At 49.9% G+C, this 15,613-nt stretch overlaps 1 protein-coding gene across 4 annotated transcripts in view; it reads left to right on the top strand.

The window, feature by feature from the left end:
* Positions 1-14,984, top strand: part of EFL1 (elongation factor like GTPase 1) — a 1,188,367-nt gene extending 1,173,383 nt beyond the window's left edge. For all 4 annotated transcript variants that reach the window (XM_086958226.1, XM_086958223.1, XM_086958224.1 and 1 more), the window contains exon 20: positions 14,442-14,984. In XM_086958226.1, the coding sequence (XP_086814352.1) occupies positions 14,442-14,630 (189 nt within the window). In that variant the 3' untranslated portion in view covers positions 14,631-14,984. The remainder of the gene's footprint in view (positions 1-14,441) is intronic.
* The last annotated feature ends 629 nt before the right edge of the window (positions 14,985-15,613 follow it).

Genomic DNA, 15,613 nt, shown 5'->3' with positions numbered 1-15,613 from the left:
AGTGGCAGAGCAGACCACCAGTCCGCTGGTACAACATCATCAGTATCCCCAGCGTCCGCCACCCCGTCACACACCTCCCCCCCTGGACTCTCCCGATCGGGGAGAGGGAGGACCCTAGACAGGAAGTCCGCGTTTCCGTTGTCGGACCCCTTCTTGTGCATCACAGTGAAGGAATAGGGCTGCAGTGACAGAAACCATCTGAGCACTCGAGGATTGAGAGACCGGTTGCGGTACATCCATCGGAGGGGGGCGTGGTCGGTCTGCAGAATGAAGGGCCGGCCCTCCAAATAGTATTGCAATTTTTCGATCGCCCACTTGATAGCGAGGCACTCCCGCTCGACAGTGGAATACTTCTGTTCCCTTGGAAAGAGTTTCCTGCTGGCGAACAGGACCGGGTGTTCAATACCCTCGTTGTCCAGCTGTGAGAGAACAGCCCCGATACCGGTCTCTGAAGCATCAGTGGCGAGGATGAAGCCCTTGTTAAAATCCGGGGACACCAATACGGGGGCTGAGGTAATAGCGTTTTTCAAGAGGACGAAGGCCTCTAAGGCTTCCCGAGGGGGTTTCTGTATTTCTTTGATCCGTACGTCTTTGCGTAGGAGGTCCGTTAAGGGGGTAGCCACTTCAGCGAACCTCGGAATGAACCTCCTGTAATAGCCGATGAGGCCAAGAAAAGCGCGAAGCTCTCTTTTCGTTGTGGGGAAGCTCGTCTCTCTAATGGCTCTGACCTTTTCATCCTGGGGGGCGATGGTGCCCTCACCTAGCACGTACCCCAGGTATTTGACCCGTGTAAACGCAGCCCTGGACTTCTTGGCGTTCACGTGTAGGCCTGCCTCTTGTAGGGCCCGGAGGATGGCTTGGAGGTGTCGCAGATGCTCTTCCCAGGTTTTGCTATGGACGACGATGTCGTCTAAGTAGGCCGAGCAGAAGGTCGGAAAGGGCTTCAGGATGAGGTTCATTAGCCGTTGGAAGGTGGCAGGGGCGCAGTGAAGCCCGAAGGGGAGAACTGTGAACTCGTACAGACCTTCATCGGTGATGAAGGCAGTTTTTTTCCGGTCCTCTTTCCTAAGAGGCACCTGCCAGTACCCCTTGGTTAGGTCGATGGTTGTGATGTACACTGCTTCTCCCAGATTCTCTATCAGCTCATCAACGCGTGGGATGGGGTAGGCGTCGAAAGAGGAAATCATGTTCAAGGCTCGGAAGTCCATGCAGAACCGTTTAGTGCCATCCGGCTTGGGCACCATCACGATCGGGGAGGCCCAATTGCTGGAGGACGGTTGGATCACCCCCAGCTCTAACATGTCCCTTACTTCTTGTCGTACGGCCTCTCTCCTTGCGGCAGGGATCCTATAGGGCCTTTGTCTCACTATCTTCCCGGGAATGGTCTCAATGCGATGCTCCACCAGAGTTGTTTTCCCCAGCAGGTCGGAAAAGGTTGACTGAAAGGGTGCCAGGGTGTCCATTAGGTCTTGCTGTTGTCTGTCTGACAGTTCTGGGTTGACCACGAGGTGATGTAGGGTGTGCCCCTCCGTTTTCTTGTTCGGTACGGCTAAGTGGAGACTCCGGGGAGGAGGACCAATCCACTTCTTAAGAATGTTTATGTGGTACGTCTGTGTTTTTGTGAGAGAGAGACGCAAGCGGTATGAGGTCTCTCCGATGGTGTCTACCACTTCGTAAGGACCGGTCCACTCATTCTTCTTTGTGATTGAGGGCAACAACACCAGAGCCCAGTCACCTACAGCCATCCGCCGTAATCGGGTCCCTCTGTCGTAAGCCCTCTTTTGTTTCGTCTGCTGCAGTTCCAGATTCGTATAGGCCAGACTCCGTAACTTCCCCAGTTTAGACCTTAGTTGCGCGGTGTATTCAAGGGGGGTGTTTCTTTCTTGTTCTCCCTGCGACTCCCAAGCATCTTTGGTCATCTCAAACAAGGTTCTTGGTATCCTCCCATATAGCAGCTCGAAAGCCGAATGACCGAGGCTGCTCTGTTTCTGTGCCCTGAGCACATACAGGGCTAACGGCAATAACCGGTCCCAGGCCGGACCTTTGGTGGACAGCATTTTCTTCAAGGTGTTTTTGAGACTCTGGTTATACCTCTCCACTAGACCGTCTGTCTGGGGTTGGTAAACAGACGTTTTCAGATGATGTATATCCAGGGATTTGCAGATTTCCTTCATGAGGCGGGATGTAAACGGAGTTCCCTGGTCTGTTACCACCTCCTTCGGGAACCCCACCCTGGAAAACAGTTCTACGAACTTCTCAGCTACGTTGGCGGTAGTGGGAGATTTCAGGGGAAAGGCCTCTATGTATCGTGTGGCGTAGTCCACTATCACTAGTGCATAGAGATGACCGCGAGGGGTCTTCGGGAGGGGTCCTATAAGGTCCATCCCTACACGTTCGAAGGGCACCCCAATGATTGGCATAGGATGTAAGGGGGCTGCCGGGGGTCGGTGGGTATTCCTTCTCTGACAGATCTCGCACTTACTACAGTACTCCTGAATGTCTTTATAGATCCCGGGCCAGTAGAAATGACGGATAACACTCTCTGTCGTCTTCTCCTTGCCAGCATGGCCTGCCGTTAGATGAGCGTGTGAAAAAAATAACACCTGTTCACGAAACGACGTCGGGACCAACAGCTGCAACTCCTTTCCTGCAGCCGATTCTCGGTATAGTAGGTCCCTTTTTATAACAAATCTGGGATATGAGCGGGGATCATTGTCCTGTGTTGCATGGGCAGCCTCCCAGGCGTTAAACAGCGTCCGGTCTTCTGACTGGGCAAAACGGAAATTGCGGTCCAGGACCCAGGGATCGGAAGTGACCAGAGCCGAGTGAATTTTGGGTTTGTTCAGGGGCTTGTCGTACACTGTGCTTCGAAACAGATCCAGAAAATCCGGGTTATCCACTCCCAGGATCATCTCCTCAGGCAGGGTCGTCAGTACCCCTACCCTTACGTTACACTCAGGGTGGTTAACAGAGGAGACTGGCACCTGGGCTACGGGATACGGCCTTATGTCCCCGTGTACGCACCGGATGTGTAAAATGGCATCCTGGTCATATTGATCGGGCAGTACAAACCTCGCTTGCACCACGGACTGCCTACATCCTGAGTCCAGGAGGGCCCTGATACCATACCCATTTACCTTCATACTCACATGGAAGGATGGTCCCAGCTCGGCAGAGTAGAGGACAGCCTTGGGTAGATACCCCACCTCCATAGGTTCCTCAGGAGGTCTTCTCCTGGGGCACAGGCGGGCGATGTGCCCCCACTCGCCGCACTCGAAGCATTGCGGGCCCCGGGGTAGGGGATGCTCCATCCTGATGGGGCGAGGCCGGAATGGCTCCGGGATGGGTTTTGTTTTCTTTTCTCCTCTTCCCAGGGACGGCATTTTCGATGCCTTTTCTGGTTCCCACCCGGTGCCCCGTGGCTGCGCTCGTGCATAGTTGGCGGCCATCTCTATGGCCTGTTCCACAGTGAGTCCCGCGTGCTGCCTCAGCCACCTCTGTGTGCCATACGGGAGCGCCACCATGAACTGCTCCAGGTATATTTGCGCCAGTATCTCCTCTTTAGTGCTGGTGCCGGATTTCAGCCACTTATCTGCCATCATCTTTAAACGAAAGAAAAGGGTTTTTGGGTTTTCTCCCGGGATCCCCTTTTCCTTGCGGAACCTGATGCGGTAGGCTTCAGAGTCGAGCCCCAAATGATCCAGAATCACGTTCTTAATCTGGGAATAAGCTGCGTTCCCAGACGGATTCGCCACTTGGTAGGCGAACTGTGCCTCCCCAGTCAACAACGGGGCTAGGAAGAATGGCCATTTTTCTTCCGGCCACCCCAGCGCTCTTGCTGCCCTTTCAAAGTTCATCAGAAATCCGTCCGGGTCCTCCCCAGGTACGTATTTCTGCAGTGATATGCCGGACGGGCTATGGACATGGGCTCTGCTCTCCACAGTGACAACCCCTGTGGAAGGGGACATCGATTTTTGCATACTGTCCATCTGGGCGGCAATTGTGTTCTTGAACAAGTCTCTGTCGGCTTGGGCCGATGTCATCTGCCGCTCGACCGCCCATTCAAGCTTCTCCTGCCCCTTTATCAGATGCTGTAACAGGGCGTCCATCTCGGGATCACAAATGGACTGGGATGTTAATCCCACTTCTGACACCAGTTGTAAAGGGGCAGTGTCGGGGAGCCCAGGGGAGGGTGCGTCAGAAACAATGGGGGTCGGATCCAAGGAGACAGAGTTAGGAAATAGTGCTCTAAGGGAAGGTTTTATTTTCAGATAAGCTTTGCGCCGCTTTGTGGTCACTCTCAGTCTTGCAAATTCAGAGGTCTCCGTCCTGACACCTCTTGTGAAGGCTGAGTTATCCAGAATGAAGCGGGGCCGAGGACTGGTCGAGTAGTTCCCTCTCCGGTATGGGGTATAGGATGTCGTCTCCCTGTAGTGCTGACTCGTGACCTCGTCCAGAGATATCCCGGCAAAAGAAAGAGAGAAAGGAACAGTCACTGGGGCGTCCGTGTTGGACTTGCAGGGGACCAGGGAGTGAGGGAAACCAAGTGCTCAATTATTTACAACCGTCCGTAGTGCTCGTGAAGGGAGGGGCTATCAGACTGTACAAATTTACACTGGGTCTCGAGGTTTCGTCGGGTCACTCCGCCCCACCCAGCCCGCCACTGCACCCCGTACCTTGTCCAGCCACGCTCCTCCCGTGGGACCGTGGCAGGGCGGTGCGCCAAATCGGTGGCCTCCTGGCTTGACGAGGTCAGCTGGGCTCTCTCCGTCCTCTTCTCTTCTTCGTACACTCGACTCCACTGCTCTCCGTCTCCACTCCAAAACTCCTTCCGCCTCCAGGGAAACGCCGTCCGTCGTCTCCCTCTCACTTCCTGGTTTTGACTCTTCCACGCTTGAAGGGGGCGTGGCCTCGCCGGCTCGAAGTCCCGGGTTAAAGGGACCGCGTTCCTTTATCGGGTTGAAGTTCCAAACCCTGTCGGCCTCCGTCGCATCCCATTCACCCTGTCTTTCTTCGAGCGTTTGTACAACAGGAGGAGGAGTCCGTGGCATGGCAGTCCACCAGTCCGTAGGTACGTCCGCAGAGGCATTAGTCTGTGCAGGGACAACAGAGAGGGGGGTCAGTGGCAGAGCAGACCACCAGTCCGCTGGTACAACATCATCAGTATCCCCAGCGTCCGCCACCCCGTCACACTCCACTACCCTGCTCTCCTCACACTGTCTGTTCTGTTTTCCCACCCTTCATCCACCTTCCTCTGTCCGTTCTTTCTTCCTTGTCCTGTCCCTTATGTAGCTTGTTGTAATTGCTTAGTTTACTCAAATGTGCTCCTAACATCTTTGTATAAAGAAAAATGTGTACAAAAAAATTCATTACAATTTCGCAAATGTATAAAAACATGTTGAAGTTAAAATACAATTTATCCCGTACTGGACCGTACATTTTTAGGCTTCATCTGCACAACACAAGCGCTGTGCTTGTGAAATCTATTGTAGTAAATATAGAATCTCAAAAAGGTGCTTCCATCTAGTACCTTGCTTTTCATAGGTTCCTGTGCTTACCACTTACTTCACCTCTATTTCTATTGGCTGTAGCCTGTTCCTTGTGTGCTTCTGTTATAAGTTACATGAAATTTCACAGATTTATTTTTTTGAAATGAAGTATAAACAACATTTTGGCCAACCGAAACTACATTTCAAGGGGCAAAAGGGCAATGTTTCCAGTGGCGGCTCCTCCACTAAGGTGGAGGAGCGTAGCCCCACTGACCAGGCCAAGTGAAAAGGTTGTGAGTGGCTAATCAGGAGGCTGGGTGCTTCCTGCACTGGAAGTGGGTGAAGAGGACCAAGTGGAGGAGGCAGCAGAAGATATGCAACTGTTTGTTTTGTATTCCCTCAAAACCCTCACAACCCCACCCCTCCCCCAACACCGTTGAATACCAGCCGCCTCTGAAAGTTCTTTTCCCAAAAAGGCGTCACCTATGATTGTCTTAGGGAGTAGTTCCTAATACACAGGATTCACATAAAAGACTCGTATGACAGTTTCTCCAGCCCAGATCTGGAATACGAATGGTTATGCTTTTGTAAATTAACTTTGAATATCCTCACTTTTGTCACTTTAGAATGCTTTTCTCTTACACAACCTTTCTTTCCCCCGCATCTTTGTGAAAAATTGGCTCAGTGGCGCTCCACACCACACTTTCCCCATCAATTACATGTGGATCTTCCAGCTATAATACAAGTTTACAGACAAGTATGGAAAACGCACTTAAGGATTTGAGTAGACACTATAAGCGTCACACCAGACTGGGAGTGAATAACATTTGAATAGAAGTCCATGGACTACTCACAACACCTGCTTAGGGCTGCCTAAAACTGGCACACACGAGAATACCCAAAGAAAAAGTGTGTTGGTTACACGAAGTGTTACGCAGTCTTATTGTACTGACTTACAACTTGCATTAATACAATATAATGTACGCAAAGGTGAGCTACTCATAACATCTTTGTAAATCAGGCCCCATAAACTGGAGAAAAAAAAGAGAAATTACCTGGATTGGAGAATATGTGATGGAGATGTGTGCATAATAACTGGTGTCCTGAAGTGCTATTGCATGAGGAAAAACGTTTAACTGTTTTGGCGTTTAGAAAGGCCACATGTAAGCAAAACCGAAACTTTCCAAGAAAATCTTTACCTTACACACCAACGAGAGCAAGAACTTACAATTTTGGTGCAGGACGCAAACGTTCACAAACAAAGTTATTGCAACAAACTACTTTTTGCCAATTACGTCTGGTATAAGAAAGAAGTTTAACAGCAGAACTATGCTAAATCACAGACTACAATAACAATAATAATGGCATCTTAACTATTAAGACAAACCGGGAGAGAGGGGAGTGAGAGAGGGCTGGTGCGTGATAGGTTGCCTCTAGTCTGAAAGTGCAGGGCTAACTTTGGTTCGGCCTGGTTGTGGGGGATAATAGTCGTTCCTGCCCTCCCCAAGAATGTGCCGGGTGCCTAACCTCCCTCACACACTGCCCGACAGGCTGTCCGATGATTTCTGTGGAGGAGGGGGGAGAACGCCGTGCTCTGCCAGGTGCCTCGAGATTCTACGAATTGGCCGCTTGTGGCCGCACCTTTAGTCCTTTTGTCGCACTGATTCTGGTGCTGCTGCCTTCTTGGCCCCAAGCTGTGTTTTTATGGTGCAGTGCTTATGAAGACCCTGACCTTGCAGCCCCTTCCAAAGTATGAGTCACGTTATGTGTAGCCGGCCTTTTTCTCCACAGTGTAGGCCCGCTTCATTTCGGGGATCAGGGAAGTACCGTTGAGTTGCAGCCCTCTGTGGGACATGCACTGTCCAGCCGCACCTCCACTGCCGGCTCCCTCGCGGCATGCCCGGCATCCCAGGGGATTAAAGGTGGTGTGTCTCTCTCTCCTAGGACCCGCGCAGTTCTCTTACCTCGACAGCCGAGGCCGGGCCTTCCACGACCAGGGACCACCCCTGAGCACCGGGCCACCTTCTGCAGCCGGCCGCGGGCGATCAGCAGCGGACTCAGCACTCATGATGTCTGCCTTTAGTGTCTGCACCGGGTTAGGCTATTGTGCCGGCAACATCTGCTGCGACACCCCAGAGTGCCGCCATGCCCGAGCCCGGCCCGTCTCCAAGCCACACAGGCTGCCCAGCCCGCAGCCAGAACCCGCAGTCCCAGGGTGTCCACAAGCGCAGGCAACCGCTCTTTTCCTTGGCCGCCTGCAAGTCATCCAGAATTCCGCCGCCAGACTGGTGTTAAGGAGACCCAGGAGAGCTAATTCTCAGCAGGCATTGGATGCGCTTCACTGGTTGCCTGTGAAGAAACGCGTGCTGTTCAAATGCCTCCTCTTCAGTCACCGTATTGTCTGGGGCTGGTCGCCCGCCTATCTTAGGGACTTAGTCAGCCGGTACGAACCGCCAAGGGCCCTCCGGTCGGAGGGCACCGGGCTGTTGACAGTCCCATGGGTAAGGAAGGCCAGAATGGGCGGACGATCTTTTTCGCTCCGAGCAGCTCAGCACTGGAACAAACTTCCTCCTGCCCTGAGATTGGAGAGTAGTGAAACGGTGTTTAGGGCTAGGCTCAAAACTTTACTCTACACTTTGTAGGGCTAGGGGCTCTATAATGGTAGTTGTTAGTAGCTTCTCAGCGCGGGGACACGCCGGGATGGCGTTACTGTGCGCTTTATAAGCTCTTTATTATTATTATTATTTATTATTATTATTAGTATGGATGACTGCTGTGTGTTACGGCATTCGTGCTCATCGTCACGGTTGAATGGGTTTCCGGAGCTTATATTTGCAAAGGATTCTGTGCTCGGCCGGTAGAGCTCGCCCTCTATGCGGCCATTTTGCAACACTGCGAAGCCACGCCCCCAGGGCCTGCCATCCTTCGTCGCACCTTAGTGGTGTGCAGGGCCAGTCACTGCCAAACAGGAGTCTTGTGGTTGGTGGTAGCAGGACAGACCAGTATCATAAGGAAAACAAGGGACGCCCACCACGTCGGACCAGCGCGCGACCTCACAGGAACACTCACGCAGTCCTTACGCACTGCGCATGCGTGCGGACAACTTTGCTTGGGGCATGGAGCGCGCGGCAGTGTCCGGGACTCCCGTGAGCTGAGGGAGCCCCACGTGTTGTAGCCTGTGTGATGGAGGCATGGAGCCCTCTCGCAGAGAGCATGTGCCAGGTGATTTGACGGAGCCTTGTAAGCTGAGCCGACAGCAATAGGTCTCGCGCGGCAACAGAGCTTTCGCCCTGTATCGCAGGTGCGAGACCTAAAAAGTGTTGGTTTTGGTACGGTCGGTGACGCCATATTATTGGAATAATCAATGGCATCCCTAGTTAGCTGGCTTCGCTTAGCTACCAGTACTAAAGTTAGATAGGTTGCAATAACTGCTTAACTTCTAATCTTACCAGTGCTTAATTTGTGCCACTGCTGCCAGCCCCCACAAACTAGCAGAAGCAGCTGAACACATGCTAAAATTCCGGTCATGCAGTAGATGACACCACAAAACAACGCAAACCCTGCGCTGACGTCATCAAACTTGCATTCTACAACACCTACTATTGGTTTTTGACAGAAAGAAGGAGCACGGGATTCACAGGACGATCCCCTGTGGCAGCTCAGCATCATGTGACTCTGGGCAATAACTCACTTAATCTCCCCGGCGACCCACAGCACCTTCAAACTCGGCATGTGCGGATGACGAGCTGAGCTCGTCATTTTACGCGGCTTTTAGAAAAAAAACGCGTAGGGGAAAAATAACCGCCGCAGCGATGCGGTTAAGGGCTGATATGCTCATGCTTTACAAAAAGGCATCACTATTATAAAGATGCAGGACTCGATAAAGAGAACTGTGTTTTTTATGTACACTTGACAGTCTCTTTAGCACCCTCTTTCGAACTGTGCAGTCCAGCATTTTGCCCTAAACCGCACCTTGAGCTGGAATAAGGTGCTGCGGCCTGTGTGCACTTTGTAGACCTCTTTGATAACATATCCACACCCCGGTTTCGGGAATGCGTGCTTTGTTTCTCTGCCATCCTGCTTTCCAGCGAATCTGGCGCAGTTAGGCCTCTCTGGCTTGGATGTGTAAACTCTGATCCCTAGGGCCGCAGTGGCTGTGAAGTCCCTGGAAACCCCTTTTGTGCAGTCAATCAAAGGGGCCCCTGTCTTGCTGATGGTCCAATAATATGGCAGAGTAAGTGCTTTAGTGAGTGCCTGTGTGTGTGCTTATGTGCCTGTGACCATGAGTGTGTATGTGTGCATCAGGCATGCACATGTGTGAAAGCATGTTTGTGTGTGGGTTTTCATGACGGTGTGTGCATGAATCTTTGTGCCTGTGTGTGGCCATACATGAGTGCTTGTGTGTGTATTGTATTGCATTGTAGTATGTAAATAGGGCTTCCAACTCCTAACAAGGTCACGCTGCGCTTGTTAGACATAGGTTGTCTTACCAGAGAAGTATGGGGTGAGGTGTATGAAGTTTGGAGATGTGCAGTAAACGTGGTGCAGCGGCGTTGCTGCAGATAATCATGAAGTGCTGCGGAGAGTGTGAGAATGCACACATACACTTATGTAAATAAATTGTTTGTTATGAAAACAGTGAGGGCTAGCCGGCAGGGACACACACTGGCTGCACTGCACTGCCTTGTGCCTTTGCTTTAATTAGTACGATTGATTAGGCCGCGGCGGCCTGATGCTGCCTGCTTGCTACCAGACCATCAGTACTGTAGTACTACTGGCTGCCAGTTGATCAATGCCTGCACAGGCTGCCCAGCTCTGACCTTAACGTCCTCGTCGGTTGAGTCGGGCTGTGGTTGACAACGTAGATGATGACTAGTGGGGAGCTGCAGTGGTTATGCTGGGGCTTGGCAACTGGTGGCAAAGTGTAAAAAATCTGCGCGTCCACAGCCCCGACCCTATCAGAACCTCTAGCACGGCCTGCCCAAATAAATCAGTGTGTGTGTGTTCTGCGGCCTGCCCCCTGGCAAGTGGCAAACAGTCAACACTGCACCGAATGAACTAAGAAGGGCTGCGTGGGCCCGCGGCCGTCATGACATACATATTTATTATTAATTTAAATATTCTCTTGGACTTGGGAAGGGCTGCATGCTAAGTGATTAAGAAGTGCGTCGCAACACTAAACGCCGTGACACTGTGAGTCACACTCGGCGGGATACGTGAAAAACACGCTACGGGCTTGGGGCTGCACCGAGTACAGTAAAGGTATATTTTAAAAAACATCAATGTGGACGTGCGCTGAAAGACATAACCACTAACATACAAGCTCTGTATAGTCCCATCACCACAACTCTTGATGTAAATGCTTAAAATAGCTCTACTATTCACGGATCCACAACATTATTCGCTGTTTCAAGTCAGCCTTTGTACATTTGGAGTGGAGCAACAAGGGTGCCATGTGCCTTAATGCAAGCAAAGAATTCCCCCCACCATCATCTGGCGTGGCCGGGAATAACACACAACTTCAACTGTAGTACAGGGGGCCTTCATACTGCTAGGCCTGGTGCCACTGTACCTGCTGCACTTTGGACAACTACAACTAGTGCATTTATAGTCCCGGACTGCGCAATTACAGCCCCTAAGAGCACTGTGCGGATTCCCAAATTGCACAGAAAGAACAGCTTTATAACATGCCTCGTATAAATCTATAACGTCTTCAAACCGAACACCTTAAAATGAAAACGGCAGTGAAGACGAGCATTGCCCTGCACGGAGTAACTGCCTGGCGTTTCCCTCATGCATGGATCGATGTTATCAACACCTGAACGGCACACCATGATTAAATGTTATTCGTCTGATTATACAACAACAAAAACAATGAATTGTGACCAAAGTTGGAGTAACTTAGTTATACCCCACAATAAAAATACATTGGGTTGGCAGGCACCCATCTCATATGCTCCTGTCCACTCTTACCTCTTTGCTGCTGGCACAGCACTACCCCTGCCCAGAGAAGCAGCAGGAGGGCGGTCCTTTGGTGGGACATCTCTCACAGGCAGGCCGGGTCCGGCCCTGCAGCAGGCAAAGGATGAATGTGCATGTCTCAGTGTCCCCGGTGACCCTCATGATTCACAACTAGGCTTCTGAGTCCTCACCTTGAACAACGGCCTTGCTAAAGGCGCAACTGGGCCTTCCAAGTAACTCCTGCCACCTCCTGGTGGAAGAGACCAAACTGAGAGGACCATCCCGCCCTGCTAGCCTGGCAGCCCGGGCATCTTAGTATCCCCTCCAGCCCTACAGCGTCTATTCTGTGATGCATGCTTCACTGCCCTGAGGCACATCTTTAGAGCAAAGAGGTGGCCCTATGTGTGCTGGAACTGAGGAATGGGGTGGGAAAACCAATGTCAAGTCCCGAAGCCCCTGAAACATTCCTGTTTGTTGTGTATTGACAGAGACACAAAATCAGAGCTCCAGATGATCTCACCACATCATTAAGTGCCATCAACCAGAGAAGGGTACATTAAGGACAGAGGGAAAGCAGGATGAAGCTGCAGTGACAGAGAGATAAGGGACTGAGCGGGGAACGGGCATCAGGGATTTTTAAGGGATGTGAGGATAAAGTACACAGAAGGAAAATAGGAGAGAGAGAACGGGTTGAAGATGAGGGAAAAGGGTGGCAAAGCGAATGACAAAGGTAAGACACCGGTAGAGAGAAAGTACTAGGGGGCAGATAAAAGGCAAAAGGTTGGGAGGGATAAACCCTTATAAAGATGTTTAAAAAGGGGGGGTAAGGAGATGTAAGGGGGCAGATAAGAGGAAAAGAGGATCAGATGAGACAAAAGGAAGAAGAGGTAAAAGTAGGCAGGAGGTAAAAGAAGCTTAAGAGATTGGACAGATGTGGAGAAGGGAAAATAGAGAATGGTCATAAGAGGCAGAGAAAGGGCATAGTAAGGTAGAGAAGGGCCAAAGGGGCGCAGCTATGGCAAACGGTGGCTGGGTGACCAGCAAGGCATAGGGGAAGACAAATGGTTCGATAAGAAGGAAAAAAAACCAGAGAAGAGGCAACACGTGGAATGAATGCGAAGAATAGAGGAGGGCGCGGAGATTGGAAGAAAGTAAAATGCCAAGAAATGGTTTACAGCAAGTGTTACAGAAGAAGAGAAGGGAAGCCACAGGCAGGAAAAGCAGACACAGAGCCCCTGCCCAAACCACAAGATCTGATAGGGATTATTCCATGTCACTTTGTGAATAAACCAGAGATCACAGATCCAAAGCATCTACCTCCAGAGCAGGAGCCAACCGCGAGAGCAAAGGCCAAGAGAGTGCGAACAGCGCAGCTGTCACTCACTCGCTTTCACCCTCACAGGCACATGGATCTCACACATATACACACACACTTTTCAGTCCTATATGAGGTTCACTCACACACAGGCACACGGATCACTCGCAGAGGTGCATGGTTATTTCAAACAAACAAACACACACAGGCATGCCATTTACTTCGCACACAGTCGACTCGTTAACATAAGCACTGTTCTCTCATATTCAGGCCTGAAAAACAGTTCACGCGCAAACACGCACTGGCACGCGAGTCACTCACAGTGGTGCACGCTGATGCGTACAGATAGGCGCTTGGTTGTACAAACAGGCACGCTGTTTACTGACACCATGGCACCCGGTTCTCACACGCACACTCTGAGTTCATCCCGCTGTTTGTTTATCTTGCATATTTTAACACACTAGCCCACAATCGTGCAGTTGCCAAACACAGCTGTTTACTAGCCCAGTTTGAAGACATACATTCTTTAGTTAGTTTACCAAATTTCGTTTGTGTGGGAATCTTGTATTTTTCGCACACAACAGGAAACCCAAACACTGAGGGTGCAGTTCACGCTGACAGTTCATATGTTCTCCCCTTCCCCACCTCCATGCCAAAGAGCAGTAGGAGGAACAACTGCCCGGGGCAGGAAGTGACAGCTGTTGCTGTCCTCGGCGCTCTCTGCAGCAGTCGGATCTCTTCATCTTCACTGCAAAATCAGATTGCAGGCTCTCTGAACTCCACCAGGGTGTCTGCGTGCCTTCTGCAGAGCGCGCGGGAGATGAGGCAAGCATGGAGCAAGAATTAAAGGCACACTTCCAGAGTAAGACTTTCTTCCCCGCAACACGTGTGCTTGTCAACACAAATATAGCCCCCTACCTCAGGATAATACACCATCATCAGATATGACAGTCATTCATTGTGGTTAAAGAAGCAAGCCCTTTTGTCTACTATAATCATTCAGGCTTGGGCCTGGAATCAGCTGAGCAGGAGAGGTCTGTGTGCAGAACTACCTCTGAGGTTACAGAGATTTTACAGGCTCAAAACAAAACAAGCACGCGAGTGGTGTGCGCCGCGCTAATTGAAAACAGATGGTAGAACAGATGGCGCCCCTGCTTGCGGAATGCCGTGCGTGGATGCATTCCTTGGGAAAGGTGTCACATGCACCCGCCTTTGCCCAATTGCGTGCTGTCTTTCTATAAAGACGCACGCAAAGACTAATAGAAAAAATGCAAACAAAAAAAACACACGCACAAGCGTGTGGAAAGTCCAGAGTGATTCCAAGAGGTCATTTTCCTAGGGCAGCGCATGCGTGCTGTGCTAGGCTCGACCTAAAAACCTTTTTATCTAGTTGGAATATTTGTAAGTAGAACTGCATCAACGGAATGTACTTTAAACATTGTATGTATGGAACATAAAATGCATACATTTTACAGTGTTGCTCTCCTGTCTCAGGCTTGGCTTAATCGTCAACCTAGACAGCTGCACTGTTGCAGATGGCACATCTCTAAGTGGATTCCAATCCACACTTCTTTAAATATTGTCTTGATCACCATACTTTTGTTTTATAAGCATTGGGTAACACTTCCTTTCTAGTCTAGTCTTTTCTCTTAATTTGTTTTCTTTTCTTCCCATAGGTAATTTCCAGTGATCCATTTTGGGTACCTACGACTGAGGAGGAATATTTGCATTTTGGAGAAAAGGCAGACTCCGAGAACCAGGCACGCAAGTACATGAATTCAGTGAGAAAACGAAAAGGACTGGCTGTGGAAGAAAAAACTGTCGAGCATGCAGAGAAGCAGAGGACTCTAGGCAAAAACAAATGAATTTGTCAGCTTCTGGTTCAGAGTTGTACATATACTTCTTGCAGACTTATTATGAGCATATATTACATATTTGATTCTTATTTTCCAAAAATATTAGCGTTAATATTAACATTTCCCACTGGACACAGTTTAAATGAACGCCTTTTATTCACTATTCTCATAGTGTTTATATTTTGATAATGAGTGAGATAGTGTGATGATATTACCTTCCAATTTATCCTGTTAGTGGATGTTTTATGCTCACACTTTGGAAAACGACCAGTTACTTCTGGTCTGTCAGCTTCCAGCTCTAGTAATTCTCCAACTGATATTTATGTACCTTCATTAAATAAAAAGAAATTGATACTGATTAAATTTTTGCCTATATCACAGTCAATGGCTCACATTTTATATGAATGAGTGAATGGATTAATGTACTTTTGCATATTTTTCTGTGTTAGCAGGTGCGTTATAATTTCATTTGACAGTAAAGAAATATGTCAATTGTAAGACATGTTATCCATGTATTGATAAACCAGTAAGAACTGGCGTGTTCAGGTGAGATGACCATTATGCAGACCTCAGTACTACACAGCAGCATATCTTTTACCTTGACGTGACAGGACAAGTTTTTAGGTTTCGCCTGCAAAGCACTGTACTTGTGAAATGTATTCTTAGTATATATCTTAAAGGGGGCTTTCATCCCACTCTCTTGCTTTTCATTGGTTCCTGTATTTGCCACTTGCTTTTCCTCCATTTCTATTAGCTGTAGCATGCTATTTTCTGTTCTTCCTCATGTGTTTGCACCTTTCTCTCCCTGGCTGCATGCATTTCAAGTGTGCCTTTGAGACATGCACCCCCTTACTCCTCCCACTCTCTGTTGTGTTTTGCCCACCTCCTGCACTGTCCGTTGTCTCTTAACCTCCCATCCACCTCTCTTTTCGGTTGTTTCTCCGATTCTCCATCCCCCTCTGCCTTCCCCCGTCTGCTGTTTAATGCGGCGC

This window comes from Lissotriton vulgaris, chromosome 2_1, assembly GCF_964263255.1.
Source record: "Lissotriton vulgaris chromosome 2_1, aLisVul1.2, whole genome shotgun sequence".
NCBI classification, from domain to species: Eukaryota; Metazoa; Chordata; class Amphibia; order Caudata; family Salamandridae; genus Lissotriton; species Lissotriton vulgaris.
Note: the sequence above shows the minus strand (reverse complement) of the source record. Positions and strands in the feature narration are given on the sequence as shown.